The sequence below is a fragment of the Chrysemys picta genome, chromosome 2 (assembly GCF_011386835.1).
Source record: "Chrysemys picta bellii isolate R12L10 chromosome 2, ASM1138683v2, whole genome shotgun sequence".
Classification (NCBI taxonomy): domain Eukaryota; kingdom Metazoa; phylum Chordata; order Testudines; family Emydidae; genus Chrysemys; species Chrysemys picta.
Genome location: NC_088792.1, coordinates 200,216,734 through 200,239,245, shown reverse-complemented (window position 1 = coordinate 200,239,245; position 22,512 = coordinate 200,216,734). Strand labels below are relative to the sequence as shown.

At 40.3% G+C, this 22,512-nt stretch overlaps 1 protein-coding gene and 1 long non-coding RNA gene across 2 annotated transcripts in view; one reads left to right on the top strand and one right to left on the bottom strand.

The window, feature by feature from the left end:
- LOC135981679 (uncharacterized) overlaps positions 1 to 11,030 on the top strand; it is a 50,622-nt gene extending 39,592 nt beyond the window's left edge. The window contains exons 3-4 of the long non-coding RNA XR_010598818.1: positions 8,102 to 8,207; positions 10,720 to 11,030. This is a non-coding gene — a long non-coding RNA (uncharacterized LOC135981679). The remainder of the gene's footprint in view (positions 1 to 8,101; positions 8,208 to 10,719) is intronic.
- Positions 1,953 to 22,085, bottom strand: MC2R (melanocortin 2 receptor). Its single transcript, XM_042860382.2, has 2 exons — positions 21,965 to 22,085; positions 1,953 to 5,427 (listed from the first exon to the last, which is right to left on the bottom strand). The coding sequence occupies exon 2, from the start codon at positions 5,278 to 5,280 to the stop codon at positions 4,327 to 4,329; it is 954 nt and encodes a 317-aa protein (XP_042716316.1). The 5' UTR covers positions 5,281 to 5,427; positions 21,965 to 22,085; the 3' UTR covers positions 1,953 to 4,326.
- Between the last annotated feature and the right edge of the window lie 427 nt (positions 22,086 to 22,512).

Below are 22,512 nucleotides of genomic sequence, written 5' to 3'. Positions count from 1 at the left end.
CAGAGAAATGCTGTTGAGTGCCAGCTCAGCCAATTAGGAGTGAATGGAATGATGCAACAGTTAAAAGAGAGATCCAGATATTGGAATTTAGGAATTGGGTTTTAGTACTGGACATTGGGGAGCTGAATATGAAATTACATTGATGGTAACAGTAAGTACATTATATAATTACGCCTGGAGGTCTATCCTATTGGTGTCTGACTCGCATTGTTGAGTAACTCAGAAAATCAGCTCTTGAAATTCTGTTCACACATATGGAGTAACCAGTTCTGAAAGCTAAAGGGGTGATGCATTGTGCTATGTGCTGGAGTTCAAGATCTTTATGTTCGATCAATATTTTGAGGGGAGTCGGGGACAAAGATGCCTTTAGGAAGCTGCCTTGAACTGAATGTTCTCCAGATTGGTACCACAAGTCATCCTCCTTGAATGAGGAACTCACAAGAGTTTTGTGTTCTATAAAAGTGACACTTCAACAGAAGCAATGTCAAAGCACTGTTGAATAATGAATACGTAACGTCTTGATGGATGGCTATCTACTAATTATTTCAGAGCAGGAGGCCTTGCAGTACAGACACCAGCTTATCAGGGTGAAGTCATTGTCTGAATTTATAGCACCTGAAGGGCAACTGTTCAATACTGACTCAAAAATATGTTTTTAAAGAGTATTATTTTTATTAAAGTGCAGGTGAATAGTAGTGAAGCAATCACTTCCTAGAGTCTTGTCCACTAAAATAGCAAGCAGAGAATCCACTGGCTTTCTAACATTAATCACTAAACTTGTGAATATAACCCCAATGCAGCAATAACTATTAAAATATTAATTAGGTTTCATGTTAAATTGGTGATTTCAAACTCTCTTCTTTATTTTTTTTCCCTGTAAATTAAGTGTAGGTGACTTCATACAGAGGACCTGGTCCAAGATTTTTTCAAAAACAGGAATCTAAAGTTAGGCTCCTAAATCAATATTTTGGCACCTAAATAAATGGCCTGATTTTCAAAAGTGGTGAAGTAAATAGCAGCTGAAGATACTCAGCACTTTTGAAAATCAGGCCACTTATTTAGGTGCCAAAATATTGATTTAGGAGCCTAAACTGAAGCACTTCTATTTGAAAATCTTGGGTCTGTAATGGATCACAAATAAATTACAGCTAGGTTGCTTGTGTGTTTTTTCCTTCCAGTTTGTAAATTGTAGCCTGGCCATTTTGAGGATGAAATAGAACTACTTATCCAGGTCCACCATTTGGGTAGCCATAGCTTGCTGACTGTTCCAAGGAGGATGTTCCCCACTCTTTGCCTTTCGCTATAGATTTTGATCTGGTTCATCTCGCTACAGTTATATATTCTGTCCCCATATATAAAGTTAAACACAAACAAAAAACAAAAGTGGCTGGGCTCTTTTTAGTTTGTTATTAAATATTATTTGTATCTGATAGCATCCAAGATATGATGGGTGACTTCCCAACAAAGACAAGGCATAATCCTAAATTTACACTCTAAAGGCAGGCAGACAGACAAAAAGACTGTTGTTGGGGGTCTATGTTCAACATCTAAACAGAGTGGTCAAAGTGGTATTTGGCTACATCTTGGGCTCGATGCTCTATATCAGAATGACAAAAGTGGGGGTACAAGAGGGAGTTAAACATGGTGTGTGTGTGCGTGCGCGTATGCGTGCAGATATGCCAACTCTTATGAATTAATCGCAAGAGATGCGATTTCTAAGTAAAATTAAGCCTGACTCATGATCTCGCTGAAAAAAAAAATCCTGATATTTGAGAGTTCTGGCCCGAGATCATGAATCAGGCTTATCAATTTTACTTAGAAATCACTGTCAGTCAGCTGCCCAGAGCTGACAGTGGGAGCCACAGCCAGCCAGGGATGACACCAGGAGTCCATCCTCACAGGGAGGGAAAGAAAGAAAATAAATAATTTAAGAAATAATACAAGCTTCACTGTTTACATTTTTACATAGTGTTTTTCTTGTCAGGACTTTTTCTTTTTTTAATTTTATTTTTATTGTTTTTATATAAAACACAACAAAACAAAACATATATAAATATATACAAGATGGAAATAGCATATAAATAACAAAATTTAACATTCCTTATTTGCAAAACCAGAAAAAACAAAAATACAAACAACCCCACCTCTGAACCCATATAGGTCACGCAGGGCATTAATTATTAAAGTCACTAAATAGATAAATAAGTGGGAACATAATCTATGAGTATCAGGGACTAATATATACTAAACTGCAAAAGTATGCAATAGTCATGTGTGACCAGACATCCTCATATTTTTTCCCAAGCACTTCTATTTAGACAGTCATTTTTTCCATTAATGCAGTAGTGGAGAGCTCACTAAGCCAGTTTGCATATGAGAGAGGAATTGCAGATTTCCATTTTCTCAAAATAACTCTTTTGGCCACTAAAATAGTTACTGCAATCCACTTCTTAATGTTAACTGGTAATAGCAACTCACCCAGCACCCCTAAGATACACAAGCTTGGAGAAGAAAAGATAGCAACACAAAGTTTTTGAGAGAGAGTATAGAGGATGTGTGAAAAGTTGGCATGTGGCTGTTTGCATCTTCTCTTCCTGCCTGGAACCCTGCCTTTTGTCCATCTTCCCAGCATTCATTTAGGCTATGATGATGAACTGAGCCAAATAAGCCTCTTTTAGGGAACTTTTCCCTTTCTCAAATAATACAAAAGCCTACTATTTATGAGAGGAATCCCACCTATTCTATCTGGGCCTGCATGGGTTATAAACAGGTTTGATACTGTAAATGTCCTGTATTACACAGGTTTTATGGCTGATCTGATTCCCCATCCAGGAAGAATGGATGGGGAATCACTTCCACTGTGGTCTGTGATTCTTTGAATTCCTGCTCCAGATGATTTTTTAGCTCCTTAAGTTCTTGCTGCAGTTCATCATTGTTAGCAAGTTCCAAGTTGGCCAAAGCTTTCTTGGTCACCATTATTTCCTGGTCCAAGGTAGTTAGGTTGCTAGTCATCTCACTAATCCAGTTTACCAGTCCAAATAGAGGGTTTTGTGGTTGGGCTTCCAAATTTGCCTAGATGCTTTTTGGCTGATGCCACAACAATAATGTTATCTCTGACTGCAGGTCAACTCTCAGTCACTTCCAGGAAACCTCCAGATATTTCCTTAATTCCTTTTGTGAAATCTCCAGCTTTTGTTTAATTCTTGTTTTTGGTCTTGTTTTAATTCCATTTGGTCAACTTTGATTTCTATGAGCACCTCTCATTTGTTCCAGTTTACTTCAACTGGAATATTAGCTCACAATTTCCCTCCATAGGGACTTTATCCCACTACTGGCACCAGAGTTACCCCTTTAGCTCAAGCAGTTAGCCAATATTTGGGGCCTTGCTGAGTTCCTCCTATTAGGAGGAGAAATTGATTACACAAATCACTTATTTCTTTGGTGCAGTCTTGTTTATTTATAAAGAATGCACATGAAGTCCAGTTAGCCTGAAAGAAGAGTGATTAGTACACCTATCAGCTTTAACCAGACTGCAATTGATGGCAGCCGTTAACACCCTCCAGAACAACAGTATTATAGTGATGTGACTGTGACACTATACTTCAGTTAACAATTTAATAACACATGTAATCTTAATCCCTGTTTCCAATTACTATAAAACTTTGTCTAAAAATGTCTTTTGGATCAAAAATATCTCCTGCTTGGCATCAGCCTCCTAATGACATTTTTGACACTTTAAAAAAAAAACTTGCTTGTCTCTTTTGAAATTAGCTATATATAAAAACAAGAAAATCAAACCAGCCAACACCCAGCCATATCTGTGTGTATTGGTTCACAATAAATATTTTCTTATTCTGAAAACATAATAATAAAGCAGTTTAGAAAAAAATGTAAAGCTAATTTCCTAGTTAGTTCACCAGAAGAGTTTTATAGTATTTTCTCCTTGAATTGAAAGCACTGATACAGTATTCAGTGGCCTAAACTCTGTGGTGCATCTCTATGTACTGTAAAGGAGTCACTGCAGGGTTGAATTCAGCCTAGTACATTTTCTCAGTTAAGCAGTTGGTTAAGATTTTAATTACTTTTAAGATGGAACACAGGCTCTCCATTCCCATGATCAGCCCTTCTGCACCTGCTGCAGGCTGAATTCATAGTTCTACTGAGGTCAATGGGACTACCCAAAGTGTATTAAGTTAAGAATATGCGTACATTTTTTGTAGAATTCTGGTCTTAGTTAGTGTCTATAATTCTGAACATCATTCTTACCAGTATTATGCACGGCACTGTAGGCTTAATTTTACAAACATTTTTCAAATTTGGTATTCACTAATTCCAGTCTGACCTGGTGCAACAGAACATTTTCTTCAATGTACTCCGTAATTCTGGACTTCGGAACGCATAAATCATAGGGTCAATGATGCCATTGCACAAGATGAGTGTAGCATTCACATGGAAAATGGACATGTAACAAGCACAGTAAGGGTTAAGTGGGCAAAACTTCATGAGGAGGATGTGAAGAAGAAAGGGTCCCCAACAGCAAAGGAAAACACCAAATAAAATAGTTAATGTAATAGCTCCTTTCAAGTTAACTCTCTGGGGAACTGCACTGGTAGGCAGTGAAGCAATCTTTTTGGCATGAGTTCGTGCAAGCAGGAACATGTGGATATAGAGGCATAATATAAAAATTAACATAAAAGGAAACAGAATAGTGAAGGAAATGACTGTAGCTGTTTCATGGGAGAAGATGGTCATAGCAATGCCACTCCCCGCACAGAATGTCCAAATTACTGCCAGGATGATTAAAGCACGATTCAGTGTCATGATGTTATGATACTGTAATGCAAAAAATATAGTTATGTATCGGTCAGCTGCAATGGCTAACAAGCTGAAAACTGACCCCAGCAAAGACAGAACAAATAAAGAATCCATGACATCATCTATCTTGGTCTCTAAGTCTCCACGAGGTGTCAGATACCCCATTTTGCCTAAGATGATCAAGATGTTCTCCAAAGTTTTGTACAGACTGACCAACATATCCGAAACTGATAAACTGCAGATAAACAAGTACATGGGCAAGTGGAGATTCTTATTCTTGATCACAGCTATAAGGACAAGTAGGTTCTCCAGTATTCCAGCAATGGCAATTGTGAAAAAGACTTCTTCTGGTACTACAACCTGGGTGCAGTCACTGTTCATGGAGAGATTGCTGATATTTTCAAATGAAGGAATGCGTGTCTGCCCTAGGAGTCTCATTATTTGAGAAGCACTATCAGGCCTCATTTCTTCTGCTTGTAGAAAAATATGTGATTACTCAGGCGTGACTTCATTGAGAAACCGACCTGTCATTCGGATAATCTTTTCTGTGGTGAAGCCTTTCTGGTTCTATCTTGAGCAATTGTAAGACTTAAGCGAGACGTATTCAGCCACCTATGATAAAATATATAGAAAAGTAAGTGAGAGGAAAATTAATACATCTCTGTGACAAAATTAGATATTTTGAAGTTCAACCTATGAATTTACTGTGATGGAATGAATGTTTTTCATCAGTAAACTGGTTTGGCTAAAGTAAGAGTTGTCCTAAGCATCAGCTCAAACCTCAAAGGAAAATGAAATGTTAACTCCTTTCAAGGCTGAATAAAGATAAGTATATTTCCCTTCTTATTTGGCCTCCTACATTTGCTGAAATCGATCCCAGACTCCCTGAATATCTGGCAATGTTCACTTGCCTAGCTGCTTACTTTGAATAATTTTGGTACTTCTCACAAGATTGACAATATTACATGAAACAAACTAGATAAATGCCAACTGAAGCTGATGTGTAGGGCAACAGCATATTTATCTTGTTTTGAGGCAATGCGTGGGGAGGCATGTGGGGTCACGTGCCCCTCACCCCCCAGATTTGCTGCCTGGCTTGTATTGAGCATGCTCACACAGACTGAGCATGCTCAGTAACAGTGCTGAAGCCAGCTGCCCTCACTCTGCCCCACCACTGTCAGCAGGCATGGGTCATCTCTGCTTGTTCATATATATAACATATGAAAACTTGTAAATATTTTTCATAGGTACATTAGAGATTATTTTGCTGGAGGAGCTGTCTGAGGCCACTTTTCAAGTAAACCGAAATGTTCTTCTGATTTGGCAAACATAACAGTAATTTAGGTTCAGATCCAAAGGAAATTCTTGAACAAATTTTACAGCCCAGCCCAAATACTGTACAATTTGTTCAAGAATTTCCTTTGGATCTCAATCTAAATTACTGTTATGTTTGCCAAATCAGAAGAACATTTTGAAAAGCTGAAAGCCTTGCTTCAGTGTACTTGATGCTCTTTTTCCATTATGACCTCAATCCAACCCCCAGTAAAGTCAACAGGAATCTTTCCATTGACTTTAAGGGGAATTGGATCAAGCTCTGTATGCCCTTAGCTAGGGTTACCAGGGCAACTGTGAAAAAAACGGGACGGGGGGGGGGGGTAATAGGCACCTAAATAGGCCCCAAAAACAGGATTGTCCCTTTAAAAATGGGACATCTGGTCACCCTACTTGTAGCTATTCATTTAGATGTAAATTGGTGGATTACTTTGTCCTTGGGACAATAGGACCTAGATCTTTCTGTCATTATTATGCCCCTCAATTACAGAATACATTTACTGTTGCTATTCAGAATGCCCACTTTTGGTTCATAATTAAAACCAGCAGAAGAAAGATTTTTAAGCTATATAAATCTGGGATCACACCTCTTCATATGCCTAACCAACATAGCTATACGAACAGAAGTCTGTAGTGTAGATATAGCCTTAGTTTTAAGGGGGCACACATAAAAGCCTTGTTTATGCTATACTCTCCCTCCCACTGCAAACCTCCTGTTATTGACAACAGATGTCAGCAATAAGTGCAGCTGAATTTGTGCTTGATATGGTTTAGCCACAATATAGACAACTGTGTTCAGCCCCATTTCAGTAGCCAATGGCTTTGACCACAGTTCACCACTGTTCAGTCACTGAGTTCTCTGCTGCTGAGATTGTTAGCAAAGTTGTAAGTTGTGGTCATGGCTTTTGATAGCCATCAGGAACTGGACTAACACCTCCAATTCACTTCACGTAGGTTTAAAAGAATATGTTCAGGAGAATGCCCGTGTTTATTTGAAAGGCTCTGATGTGGAGTAAATGAGTTACATTATATGGCAGAAATGCACTGCATCTAACTGAAAATTCTCTATTATAAATAAAGCATGGTACTTCAGGAAGTAATTAATAATGAAAATGGGAGATTTAGCTTTGTCTGTAAATTGACAGGGATTTTTCCAGAGAAAAGGCTGGTGAGGTAATATCTTTTATTGGACCAAACTTCTGTTGGTGAGAAAGACAAGCTTTCCATCTCTCTGAGCTACTGCCACAGGGAAGCTTTAGGATTTATAAAGCTAGCAGTCAATTTCAGAACAATTTTATTTTGATATTTGATTCATTTAATAAAAACAGATAAAACTGTAGTTCAATGGGATTTAGGCAAAGTACTTCCCACAGGGAAAAATGCATTTATTAAATCAATGTTTTTTCATATATGGTTTCATTACAAGATCTTTTTGTTCCCATACTCAGCAGATACCACTGAGCTTATTTCCCCTGACCTTCTAGTAAGTAAGGCATCATATTCACACAAATCAATGGCATATTAAAAAGTAGTGGATGCTGTTAAACCCTGGTCGGCAAGAACAATTTGTGTACATTCAATGGCTAGCAGCAGCTATTAATTTTAATAGAATTGGAGGGTGCCTTATAACAGTCAATAAAGCATGGCTGTACAAGTGTTGCTTCACTGGAAATATGATGAACTGAATGTCTACAAAGGTTAATTTGGGGAGTGGGAAAAATGCAAAATAAAAAACAGAATTTCATATTTCTTCTTCTGAATACTTTTTTTCCAATTTTTTTCTTAATTAAAAATAATTGTAACCCAAACAATGACATGTGCGAGGGTTATGCCACTTATTGAACCTTAAATGATATGGGAACAGGCCTGTCTGCCATTGTCCTGAAGTTTTCTGTTCTTTAGAGATTGTGAAGAAAAAAGCCCCTTGTAAAGCAGGTTCTCAAACTTTTCCTAGAGTGGACCGCATCTTAATGGAGCTAGTGTCTGATGGACCAAACTCTCCCCTCTAGTGAGCATCCCATGGACCACCATTACTACTTGCAATCACATACCTTCCTGATGTAAGTACAGTAATTGGTAACAGAAGGGCTTATGGTCTAAATAAACAAGACAGACACAGGCCAGGGGAAGGGCTATAACACACAAGCAGAGCAAACAATGTGATGGCAGCAAACCTCACATTAGTGCTGCAATTTTTTGGGGGGTGGGTTTACTTAGGAGTGGATCAGGTCATTGGAATGAAAAGGGAAGGGCAGGAAGTTGAAGGGGACGGGGCAAGGGAGAACAAAGTAAGAGGAGCAAGTGTGGAATGAAGCTGAGGTGAAGAGACGGTGAGGGAATGGGAGGATTGTGGCAACAGGACAGAGAAATTCCAGTCAAAACTGTAGAAAGTTCTATGAATGTCCCAGCATCCCTGCTTTGGTTGCTTCTGTCTATGGGCTGGAGGGTCTGGCTGGCACCTCTTTGCAGTTTTTCCCCAAGGCCACATGGGGGGTTGGGGAAGGGAGGCACCGCCTAGGTCCTAGTGCCCCCAAAGTATGTATGGGGCATCTCCCCTGCATAGTTCTGGGTCCAGGAGTGGTCCAGGCTGGGCCCTATATTACTTCTTGTCCGTCAGCCCCTGCTTTGGCTACTTCTAACCCTGGTGGCTAGAGTAGCTCCTCTCTGCATTTCCTCCCAAGCCGATATGAGGGTAAGATGGGGAGGCAGAGGTGCTAGTGCTCCTCTTTTTCATACCACTTTGGTAGCTTAAGGCACATTTTCACTGTCAAAGGGGCATAAAGGAGCCTTTGCATAAGTGAGAATCAGGTCCCAGGACTTGATCCTTTGAGGTACTGATCACTCTGAACTCCTACTGGCCTCAATGGGAATTGAAGGCTCTCAGCACTACACAGGATTGAGCCCTTAAACATAATGCAGGGCTCCCTTTGTGTAAATCCCTGTAGATCTGGCCAGAAAATATAATTTTCTGTGCACTACAATTGCACTGAAGAGACGGTAGCACTTGGACGTTTCAGGAGCAAATCAGTTCTGCACTTGAGTTTTTACTGAATAGAGCTTTAGTTCATTAGACTGAAAAAAGAAAAAAGTTATAAATTGGCTCATTTTCCTTTTCTTCTACCTCCAGGTAAGATGTAGTTTCAGCTCTGATCTATAATGCATATAGTGATAAGCCCTTGAGACACACTGAATAAATGGTATTTCTTAAACTTTCATCACTTCTTAGCTTTCTTTGCCATATTTGAATCATTGATATAAAACCTTTGCACTCCAGCCTAGAGAGAGGGCAACTATAATTACTCTCTAAACCCGTGGCGGTACATGATACACTGAGCACTGAATGGGTATTGATTTTTCTTGGGTTCTCTTGGACTGCACAAAATGACTACGATAACCTCGTCAATAAGGCAGAAATGGTGGATTTACATCAGGCTTGCAGATTTTGTTTATTTTAGAAAAAATGCCACCTATTAGGCTAGAAAGGTGATAAGTTGCATTTTTAGAGATACCGTGGCATTAGCCTTGTTGGCATTCTAAATGATTAAGTATATCTCCTTGATCCAGAAACCACTGCTCCTGTAAAAGCTTTTATCACTAGAGCAGGTTATGCATCTCCAGCATTTCAGTCCTGAAGCTACTCCATTTAATTCAGTGGCAAAACTCCCATTGACTTTGATGGGAGCAGAATCAGGATCTTCATCATCAAGTCTCATTGGAAGTCTGTTCACTTTATTTTCTACCTCTAAAAATAGCCAGTAGTGGAATAATGACTCTATTCAGAGGTGGTTTTGCAAGCTGGGTTTGATTGGTTACATGTAGCGCTGCTTAAAGCATACTTCAGACTTTTTGTAGATGACAGCCCAACTCCTATGTTTGAGATACATTACTGCGGCTAGGAGAAATACAATATTCACTGCTCCCTTTTATAATAAAATATATTTTACAAAAATTATGGCAAATCACCTTTTCCCTTGTTTCCAGTTTTCCAGTAGCATTTGATTATGTGCCATGCCAGTTAAAAGCACTGTTAAAGGGTTTTTTAAAGATATCAAGCAAGTGAGTAGAGGATTTTCTAATGTATTTTCATCAGCATGTAACTAATTGCATTCTTGAAAGCATAGGGAAAAGGAACTGTAATATTCAGGCCAGTAGCAAGGATGTGAAATTCTCTGCACTGGTTCCCTAATGGTCGTAAAACCTTGTCTTCTGTGTGGGTCAGAACTATGCTAGTCCTGGATGAACATGAAACTGGGTGAGGAAGAGCACAAGGCATTTTTCCACTGTCTTGCAACTTGTATAGTCACTCACCCCTGTACACAGTGAGTACATGTAGGGAAATTCATTGTTGTGCTTGTGCATGGAAAAAAGCAGGGCAGCCTTGCACCTCCTTTATTCAGTGGTATTGGGGTCTTTCTCAGCTGTCCCCCAGCCCTGGCAGGCCAGGTCAGCCCTCAAAGCTGCCCCAATTTGCTTTCTGTGGCAGTGACCTTTGTGGAAGATGTTTATGAATTACTTCAGCCATTTTGGTTTCCATGGAATTACTCACAGTACTGTGTAATTTATATATTTCAGACATTTTATATGTGCCAACCTCTCTATGGCAGATGTTCATCTCTGTTGAACAGAGCACCATACAGATGTTTTACTGACTACAGGTGACATGTTTAACAACAATAAGCTCCAGAAGTATTGGAAGAGTTTTTAGCTAAGAATCTGGACAAAATGAAGGACTTGCAAAGTATACAGCTAAAGAAAATATTAAAAAAAAAAAAGTACACATGCATCCACACAAACCCTGCTGCCTTCTTATCTTCATAGAATATCAACTTTGAAATACCCCAAGTAAACATATTCTGTTTCTTCAATAAAGTGAATAAACTCTGCCCAAAGACAGGTTTCAGAGTAGCAGCCGTGTTAGTCTGTATCCGCAAAAAGAAGAACAGGAGTACTTGTGGCACCTTAGAGACTAACAAATTTATTAGAGCATAAGCTTTCGTGGACTACAGCCCACTTCTTCGGATGCATATCATCCGAAGAAGTGGGCTGTAGTCCACGAAAGCTTATGCTCTAATAAATTTGTTAGTCTCTAAGGTGCCACAAGTACTCCTGTTCTTCTTTCTGCCCAAAGAGACCCCAGTCTCCTAATTACAAAGTTTATAAATGTTCAATGTACCATTGATTTCAGTCAGCAAACAATGAATAAATGCACTAAGGCAGCTAGACTCTCTAGGGCTGTGTGTGCAGAGGCACCTTGAAGCCAGCCCCAAAACATCCCACATCATCCCGGGGATCCCTTGTCACATCACAGCCCAGGGCAGTTTTCTCTATATGACACTAGCAAGGCTATACCTAGAACATTACATACAGCTCTGGGCATTTCAATAGTTGCTGAAAACTGCATGGGAATGAAGGAAGAGCAACAAAAAATGATTAAGGACAGAGTATTACAGCAGCCATCACTCCAGTTCCAAATATAGAGGGTAAAATAACTTCTCTATCCCTACTCAAGATTCCCCTGTTTATGCAACCCAGGATCGCATTAGCAATTTTGGCCACAGAATCACACCAAGGGTATGTCTATACAGCAATGTAAGCCTAGGGCTAGTGGGACTTGAGTCAGCTGACCAGTATCAGGAACCCTGAGCTTGAGCCTCTACACTGCATTTTAACCCTAGGTTAATGCTTTTCTGATCCATGCTCGAACCTAGGCTCTAGCATCCACACTGCAGTGCACAGGGCCCAGTCAAAGTAACCCCATCCCAGAGTGTCTAGCACCCCCATCCCCATCTAATCTGGGAATTGGGCTCTCCACCTCTAGGCTGAGTCCCAGGGCAGGAAGATGCCCATGTGCACCTGGTCTGAGGATAATGGGGACATCAGGCTCCAGGGCTGTCAAACTATTACAATTAAACTTTGCAATTCTTCATATTGAAAATGGGATGTTGAATGAAGGTGGTTTCATTTGGTTGGTTTTTTTATTTATTTTTTCTGTTTGTTGTGAAGTTTGACATAAAATGTAGGTTTCAGAGGAAAACCAGTCTCCCCGGCGCCCGCCTGGCTACTGCTGGCTGTGGAGCGGTGAAGTGCATTCCCAGGATTTGGGGTGCAGTGTGCTCCAGCACCTCCCAGGGATCCCTTATCCCCGCCCCCACCCCATTCTGGGAGGCAGAGATAAAGGATGCCTGGGATGCTGTGGGATGTTTTGGGGCTGGCTCCCACTCACTGCCTTGATAGTGTGCACTGCCCAGGTGCCTCTGCACACACGGCCTAGAAAGGGTGTGGGGGTGGGGAGAGCCTGGGAGCAAGAGACAGAGAGCAGATCAGGGACTAAGCAGCTGCCATGCAGGGAGAAGGAGCAGCAGAGCTCCCAGCTCAGCACAACCAGGGGAGGGTGGCCCCCAACACTATAGCTGTTTGGTCCCGCTGCCCTCTGTCCCCTCTCTAGCCCCCCTCCCCCTTGGGCCTGCATATGCAGGGGCACCGTGGCAGCATACACTATCAGGGCAGCTAGTAGAAGCCAGCCCCAAAACCTCCTTGCAGCCTCCTGTGGTGGCAGCTCCAGCTCTTCCTTGCTGCTGCACAGAGCTTGCCCGGAGCAGGGAGCAAACCTGACAGGCAGGAGGTGGCTCCTAGCCACCAGGATGTTGAGGTCCATGGCAGGCTGATAGGCCTATAATTACATGGGTCATCCCATTTACCCTTTAAAAAATTGGCACAAAATTAGCTCTCTTTTACTCTTTTGGAACTTCACCAGTATTCCAAGACATTTAAAAGCAACATTAACAGTCCAGTGAACTCCTCACCCAGCTCTCTTAAAACTCTTGGATACAAGTTATATTTGTTAGCAAATATTACCCCATTTTCCCCTCCTTCTTGAAAATTAAATTCATTTGCATATTAACTATTCTCCCAGAATCATAGGATATTAGCAAAGTACATTTGAAGTCTAAGGCCCAGAGTGTTGGTTCTCAAGCTGATCTGTACTCAGGAATTTTTGTGTGATTGAATGTTGGTCTTTATCTAACTGTCCTCAGCATCTCTGGGTCTGTGGGAATATAGAGGTCTAGGAAAAAGACCCCTCAAACTAATATAGATTATCAACAGAAGTATAGTATATACAAGACTGGGTAATTGATAAGGGGTGCCTATGATTTAAGTATGCTCTACGACTGATAAGAATTGCTTGTTATTGCAGATGTTTTCTGTAATGGATGAAATAAGGATCAATTGAAAGATGTTTAACTCAGTAAGAACTGCCTGCTGTCACACCTGTTAATAAGAAGATTGGATTAGAATTCCCTTTAGTGTGTTGCTCATGTAACCTAAAAATAGCATAAAAGAAACTCCACAAATAGGGAAAATTAAAGTGTCAAAAACAGAACACGTAGTAAAATTAAATGAAGGGAAAGGATTTTTCCCATCGAAAAGGAAGTTTCTTTGTCTCACACCTTATAAAGGAAAGAGGGTTGGACAGTTAGGTTGGGAATGAACACTGTCAGCATTCCATCAGGTACCGAAGAAGGGACTAAACTACCTTCTCTTCATACAAGGTCTGTCTTCTTTCTGTTTGGTCCTGTACTAATCTGAGTGTCAAATAACTGGCTCAAATGGAATTATTTAATCAAAGATTAACAATCTTGAATCATTAACAACTTCAAGCATGCAATATACTAATTTTAAAATGTCTAACTTTAATAGCTGCTGTTCAACATCCTCTTGAGATACTAGTGGAATGGAAAGTATTATCATATGATATGACTACAACATGACTACAACATGTTTCCCCCCCCTTCAAATACAAAACAGAAATATATGTTGAACACTTCTGCCTTTTCTGGATTATTATTGATAATTCTACCACTTCCATCTAGTAATGGACCAATAAACTTGTCATGATTCTTTTTGTTCTATTATATTAAAAAAAAACCCAAACCGTCTTGACTGTCCTTAACTCTGCTGGCCACAGATTCCTCTTTGTGCCCCTTTACTTCCGTTATCAATTTTCTACAATCCCTAATGTCTGATTTATATTCATTACTATCAACTTTCCCTTCTCCCATTTGTTTTATATACTTTTTAAAAAAATAGTTGCCTTCATTTCCCCTGTAACTAATTCCCCTGTAACTAATTCCCAGGTCAGTTTTTTAATCCGCATGGCCTTCTTTCTTGACTATGGCTTTTTGGACATCTAGTAAGGTATTTTTCAATGATTCCCAATTATCAGTGACATTTTTCTGATTAAATTCTTCTACCTAGCTAATTTAGCTGAGTTGCTTTCAGCCTTTTGAATTTGGCCCTAATAAGGCACCAAGTATTTATATATTACTGGTCTGGACTTCATTGTGCTTGGGCACTATAATTCTGATGATCACTTGTACCTAAGCTACCATAATTTTTAGTTCTGTGGTTAGACCTTGTCCTAATAGATGAAGAGGAACTAAAGAATTCCCCTGTGTTGGCTGCAACACTTTGAGTTAGGAAGTTTGTCACTTATAATGTTTAGAAATTCCAAGGATGTTTTAATACTGGCAGCATGAGACTTCCAGCATGTGTCACTCAAGTCATAGAGGGAAAGGAATTCTTTAGGGTGTTTCCAAAGGTGATAATGAAGAGTAGTAATCTGACAGTGAGAAAAATAAGATTTAGTTCTGAAAGAACAAAACAAAGACAACCCCAAACCTCAACCCTCAGGAAACATTTCCTAGTTGTAGAGCACCCTCCTAAGCAAAATGATGAGGTGCCCTTCTCTCCAGTCATGTACAGTTAAATTGGACTCTTGAGAATATATAATTTCTCAACTCTAATTTCTGTGATTCTGTAATATCCTGTAAAATGCATAGGGCAAAAGTTGGCTTAGGGTGCTTGATTTTTAGTGAGTCATAAGCACAAACTGTTTACAAAGTCACCACCCCCGGTGTATGCACAAACTCATACTCAAATCTAGGGGTATGAGCAATGAGCAATTTACTGTGACAAACATTTGAACTATGGATTGTGAAAGTCTGACAGCACTACTGACTGGATGATTTTTTTCTGTATATGAAATCTGCACTCTGAAGGACATTTCTTTTCCAGGGCCAAAGATTGACTAGTTCAGAGACCAGTAGTAGGTATTTTAGAGCAATACGTTTTCCAACAATCACATTAAGTGAGGTTGCCTGAAACAAGGGAGTAACATGGAGTTTTCCTCTGATCATTCCATTGATGGGGGTGAGGTGAAGTTCCCTCCAATCCCTATGAGAAAATGAGCAGGGTTTTGATTCCCAGACTCTGAGGATCTCTCCCCCCCCCACCATATCCTTGCAGGTCAAGGATACAGGGTGATGGGAGTCTTTAGGAATACTGGGTCAGATTCTTTACGGCTTAAATCACCATAGTTCCATTGACTTCGGGATCAGCTTGATCAATAGAGCTGTCAATATTCACTAGCAGAGGCTTGGGCCCATTATCTATGGGGACACTCATTAATTCTCTGTGAGAACTAAAAGTGACTTGCAGGATCCTGCAAAAAACCCTGATTCATTTTCAATTAGAAACTCATGAGGTAAAAGTCTTCACACTTTCCCCACAGCTGCTGCTACTGCCTTCTTAGTGAGTGACATATTAATGAATTTATTACCAATCAATTGTATTTTGTATAAACAACCTTATTGTGATGAGAATCCTGCAAGCCAAGTTACAATTACTGTGTAATGATGCCCTAAGATTTGGAGTCACATCCTTACTTGGTGTAAATCAATGTCCCTCCACTAAAGTCAACTTGTTGCCAACCTATACCAATTTACATGACCTAAGTATCAGGACCTTTATTAAAACTGCAACAAAGTGAATCTTATTTGTAACTGTTCAAGCATCAGTTATTGTCTTCCAGACATTACAGTCTGCTTCTTTCTTACCTATCTACAGAATACATGAATTTAAAGACAGATAAATGTAACTTTTCCAAGGAATAAAAAATAATGGTGAATTTGAGTCCAAGACAAATAGTCCTCTGGATTAATTGTAAAAAAACAAAACAAAAACAAAAACAAAAAACCCACTAATCAAAAAGGCCTTCAAGTAACATCTCTGTTTGAGGACACTGTTCTATTTTTATTCCTTCCAGCAATGCTGCTGGCATAAACCTGTTATAAACAAGCATCAAGGAAATCTGTTGTACAGAAAGATATTAACCATTCTTTGGTAGGAGAATTCAGGTGCAGAAAATTTCCTTCCAGTTTGTTGCCCTAGGAATGCTGCTCTCCTGCGCTCTAATTTTTAGGGACCATCAACTTTATTCTAACATTTAACTAAAAGATGCAAATAAATCAATAGTTAAGATAAGTGAAACAATTAACATAATGTCTTGAACTACTTAAGGGGTTTTTCTCTGACTAAAGAGGAAAAAAATCTTATACTGTATTTGGAGAAGAAAAAGATTTGATTTCAATGTTACAGGAATCCTATCTTGAGTAACTTGAATATGTGAAATCTAAATAATTATGAAATTAGAATATTAAGAGACTAATTGGATGTATAAATGGAAAACAGAACCCAAATAAATCAGATTCATGCTAGCAGACAAGAGTAGCAAAAAAGGAGTTTTCCAGCTGAAGGAGGAGCATCTAAGTGACCCTTGGAATGAGTTAGTTGTCTGCTCATTGCTTGCCATGTGCCTGTTGTGTGGTCTGTTTTTGGGGAGGGGAGGCTTGTGCTGAGCCTCGTGCCTGCTAGGCAAAACTGAGAAGCTTCCTAACAAGGCTCTAGTTTGCTGTCTTTTGATCCCTAATCCTTGACAAAGGGGCAGGGCTAACTCAGGGAGAACAGGGGTTTAAAAAGCCACCTCCTAAGAAACGAGAAAACTAGCAAACAGGAACAGCAAAGAGGGAATTTTGTGAGGTAGAGGGAGAGCCAGATACACCTAACAAACATTCTCTAAACTTAGGCCTGTAACAAACCTTACCCCCCACTCCAAACCAAAAAACAAAAACACCTGCAGGAGTAAAAATATTGGAGGCAGAAGTCCAGAGTGGGGACGATCCAGTTGATTGCACTGGGTGCAGCATGTATGATTGCATGATTGTGGATAGAGGGTGTATGTTTGTATGTGGTACAATCAACTCATGGCCTTCAGAGATCAAGTACTTGCTCTTGAGACAAGAGTGGGTGAACTGAAAGAGCTAAGGGAAACAAGGAGGTACATAAACAAGCCTTTTGGGGACAGAGTAGAGTGGTTCCACCCTGAGTCAGAGAGCCTGTTTTATTGTGGAGGAGGAAGATCCTGGAGAAGGAAAACATCAAGCTGGAGCAGAGGGAAATGATCCCATAGTTGGGACCCTCCTTCCAGATGACGTGATAGTATCCTCCCATACTAAAGGATACCTTTCTGGGGGAGGGGATCCTTGTTATTAAGAAGAGACAAGTAATAATAATGGTAGGATTTGTTTAAAAATCTAGATAGTTGGGTTTATGACGACTGGGAGAACCGAATGGTGAATTGCCTGCCAGGTGCAAAGGTTTTGGTCCTCTTGAGACATCTAGGTAGACTTATGTGCAATGCTGGGGAGGAGTCTGTGGTCATGGTATATGTAGTATCAATGACATAATGAAAGGTAAGAGAGGCCCTGAAGTCCAAAATTGAAGCTGCTGGATAAGAGATTAAAGTCCAGGACCTCCACAGTAGCATTCTCTGAAAAGCTTCCAGTTCCATGAGCAGGGCCAGGCAGTTAGGTAGAACTGTAGGGTCTGAATGCATGGATAAGATGACTGTGTTGGAGGAGGGATTTAGGTTTATTAGGAACTGGGGAACCTTTTGGGAAAGGTGGAGCCTGTACAGGAAGAATGGGTTCCACCTAAGCCAAAATGGAACCAAAACGGTCATAGAGGAATTCTTAAACTAAGAATTGGGGGGGGGGGGGAAGCACATAGTTCAGACAGACACCGTTTAATGAAGGATTTATTAAAGGGGATAGTCAATATCCTACCAAAGAGGAGGACAGGAGCAGATAAAATACTGATAGGAACTGAAGAGAAACAGTTGCACACAAGAGTCCCATTCAATTACATCACATGAAGGCAGACAACAAAATATTGACAAGTTTTATAAGCTTAGAAGCTTTATAAGTGTGTATACAAATGCTAGAAGTCTAATTACTAAGATGGGTGAACTAGAGTGCTTGGTATTAAATGAGTATATTAATATAATAAGCACCACAGAAACTTGATGACAGTCAATGAAACACAGTAATACCAGGGTACAAAATATATAGGAATGACAACATAGGTCATGCTGGTGCGGGAGTGGCACTATATATGAGAGAGCATGGAGTCAAATATAGTAAAAATCTAAAATGAATCAAAGTGTATCATAGAATCTGTAGGCATAAGATTCTATGCTTGAATAATAAATAGTTTAGCAGTAGCAATATATTACTGAACACCTGACCAGGATGTTGATGGTGATTGTGAAATGCTCAGGGGGCTTATAAGCTACAAAAAGCAGAAATCCCTCATTATTATTGGGTCTTCCACTATCTCATATTGACTGGGTACATGTCACCTCAGGACAGGATGCAGAGATAAAATTTCTAGACACCATTAATAATTACTTCTTGGAGCAGCTAGTCCTGGGACCCACAAGGGGAGAAGCAATTCTTGATTTAGTCCTAAGTGGTGCCCAAGATTTGGTCAAAGAGGTGACTACAACTCAGTAATAGTGACCATAATGTAATTAATTTTAAACGTCCGGGGAGGGGGAATACCAAAAGAAATCCATCCCAATAGCATTTAACTTCACAAAGGGAACTACACAGGAGTGAGGAAGCAAGTTAAGTAGAAGTTAAAAAACTTTAAGACTTTAAAAATTGGAAGGGAAATCCTACTTAGGAAAATAAGGAGCATGGGGGAACTCCGGCAAGTCTAGTATAAAAATATAATTAAGCAGGCCAAAAAAGAATTTGAAGAGCAACTGTCAAAAGACACAAAAAACCTAACTTTTCAAAATTATATCAGAAGCAGGAAGCTTTCCAAAACAATCAGTGGGGCCACTTGACAGTTGAGGTGCTAAAGGAGCATACAAAGATGACAAGGCTGTTGTGGAGATGCTAAATGACTCCTTCGCATTGCTATTCCCTGCAGAGGATATGGGAGAGAGACCCATACCTGAGCCATTCTTTTTAGGTGACAAATCTGAGGAACTGTCCCAAATTGAGATGTCAGTAGGAGGTGGTTTTGGAACAAATTGATTATTGTTTAAATTATAAGTCTGCAGGGCCAGATGGTATTCACCCAAGAGTTCTGAAGGAACACAAATATGAAATTGTAGAACTGTGGTATGTAGCCTATCGCTTAAATTAGACATTTCCAGATGACTGGAGGATAGCATAGGCAATCCAATTATTTTTTAAAAGGCTCTAAAGGCAATCCTGGCAATTAGGGGCCAGTAAACCTAACTTCAGTGCCAGGCCAGTTGGTTGAAACGCTAATAAAGAACAGAATCAGATATATAGAGGAACACAATATGATGGGGAAGGGTCAACACTCCTTTTGTAAAGGGAAATAATGCCTCATCTATCTACTAAAATTCTTTGAGGATGCCAACAAGCAGGTGGACAAGGATTATCCACTGGCTTAGTTTGGCTTTCAGAAAGCCTTTGACAAGGTTCCTCTCCAAAGACTCTTAAGCAAACTAAGCGATTATGAGTTAAGAGGGAAAGTCCTCTCAGGCATCAATAATGGGTTAAAAGACAAAACAAAAGGTAGGAATAAAATGGTTAGTTTTCACAGTGACAGTACTTCTTATTGGTTTCCTTAGTTTCAATCAGACCAAGTAAGGAAATACTCAGCATGAGTAAGGGTGGCAGAATCTGGCTATTCTAAGTGACAAGTAATTCTGCTTTGTCCATTAGATTGTCTACCTGATATATAGGAGATAAGATTTTTTTCTCCTTTAATCATTGTGCTTTAGTGAGAACAATTGCTTTACAAGATTATCTGCTGTACATGGTATTAGGAAAGAGGTGAGGATATAGATCTAGACCAGGGGTCGGCAACCTTTCAGAAGTGGTGTGCCGAGTCTTCATTTATTCACTCTGATTTAAGGTTTCGCGTGCCAGTAATACATTTTAACGTTTTTAGAAGGTCTCTTCCTATAAGTCTATAATATATAACTAAACTATTGTTGTATGTAAAGTAAATAAGGTTTTTAAAATGTTTAAGAAGCTTCATTTAAAATTAAATTAAAAAGCAGAGCCCCCCGGACTGGTGGCCAGGACCCAGGCAGTGTGAGTGCCACTGAAAATCAGCTCGTGTGCCACCTCTGGCACACATGCCATAGGTTGCCTACCCCTGATCTAGACATTTCTGACTGGATTAAACTATCTCCTTAATGTGTATCTACTATAATTTTGATATTCACCCCAATGCAGAGGGTCCTCACTGGACCCTGTGTACCATGTAAATCCCACTTAAGCCATTAATTTGGGTTTTAAATGGGAGTTAAGTGGTACACAGGGCCTTGTGCAGGCTCTTTGGATCGGAGTGAATTAAGATTTAAAAGCTTTCCCCATTTTATTATCACTATGAAAGACATACATGCACTGACATTTATTTATTAATTTTTTTATAGGATAAAAATTGGCATTAGTTAAACACATGCCACTGAATATTTTCTACAGTCCTTTAGCAGTAACAACTCCCTATTGGCAAGAGGAATCCCTTAGAGGAAATTATGATTCCCTTAACATATCTTAACTGGTGGAAACTATTTTAAGTCTTACTGTTCTGCATTGGTCAGGGCTAGCTCCAGGGTTTTTGCCGCCTCAAGCAGCGCAAAAAAACAACCCCCCCTCCCCGTGATTGCGATCTGCTGTGGCAATTCAGTGGGAGGTCCTTTGCGCCAAGCAGGAGTGAGGTACCGTCTGCCGAATTGCCGCCGAATAGCTGGACATGCCACCCCTCTCCGGAGTGGCCGCTCCAAACACCTGCTTGGCAAGCTGGTGCCTGTTGCCGGCCCTGGCATTGGTAGAGACATTTACACCTCCATGCACTAAAAATCCAAAAACATTAAAAAATGGGACCAGATTGACACTTCTCATGGGAAAACCTGTGGGAAGGGATAGGGAGAAGGAGAGAAGTTCTGCAGGGTGACTCTGTCTGGGGGTGAAGAGTAAAAAAGAAAAGAGCAGGGGGTTCAGCTCCAACCCCTGCCATAAAAATCTGCATAGATCTTGGAGCAGTAGCTAGAGAAATCTGTGTGAAGGACCAGTGCCTTTGTGAGTCTTCCTGCTTGCCTGTCAGAACATCTTGAACGGATCTAGTTTTGACAGTGTGTGCCCTATGGGCAGAGGTACCTGAAGTCCCTGTGAAGGAAGTATTCCAAAGCATTAGGAGAGGTCTGCTCAGATGCTCTGAAGGTCCATGCACTCCCTGCTGCTTCCAGCTTGCCTCCTTCCCATATAAAGATCCTGGACCACATTGAGAGCCCAGGGAAGGGGAAGTGACCAGTACTCTCATTTCTGCACAGGCAAGGACAGATCTTTGTTAGAAAGATCTACTTCACATGTGGATGTGGTAGATTAACTGAGGATTTCTAATTCTGGTTGAAAGACAAATGGAGATGGGTGAACAAGTGTATTAGCCCCATACACTACAATAGAGGATTAAATAATCCCATTTACTTTGCACCAAATCCTTAGAGGAGAATAATTGTGAGATGAGAAATTTCATGGATTATTAAAAATTCAGAACTTTCATTCCACAACTCATATTACATCTCTCGCTCTATGTTTTCCAGACCGACTTTTCAGGGTATAAGATAGTTGTAGTAAACTCCACTTACCTTGGTCCAGAGACAACTTTCGAGTCAGTGTGAGGGTATTGCCAGGAGCAAGATTACTTATTAAAGAACTGAAATCAACACAGCCCTTGCGCAAGGAAGAGACTGGAACATCTAATCAGAGAAAAGGACAGCTGTCTTGTTATCACAACCTTGAGCTAGGGTCATTTTAAGACAAGTCATCCACTTTCTGAAAAAAGTTTTTTTTTTTCTTTTTTTTTAAACACTCAGACTAAGAGGAAACACTCTAAAATGAAGCAGCCAGACTAGGCTGTTCCCAGTCTTTCTGAAAGATACATTTAGTGGAACAAATAACAGGAATCTACAGCAGGCTATGTTGTTTATTACAAATAGTATTTCAAGTTTCTAGTAAATTCCTGTGCTGTTGTAGGCAGGGCCATCCCTGGCGGGGAGGGGGGGGTGCAGGGCCCGGGACACAGGCTCTGAGTTTCTATCTGTCGGAGGGGTGCTCCCCCTCAGCTCTGCCCAGGCCCTGCCTCCACTCCACCCCTTCCCCCAAGGCCCAACCCTGCCTCTTCTAGGGTGACCAG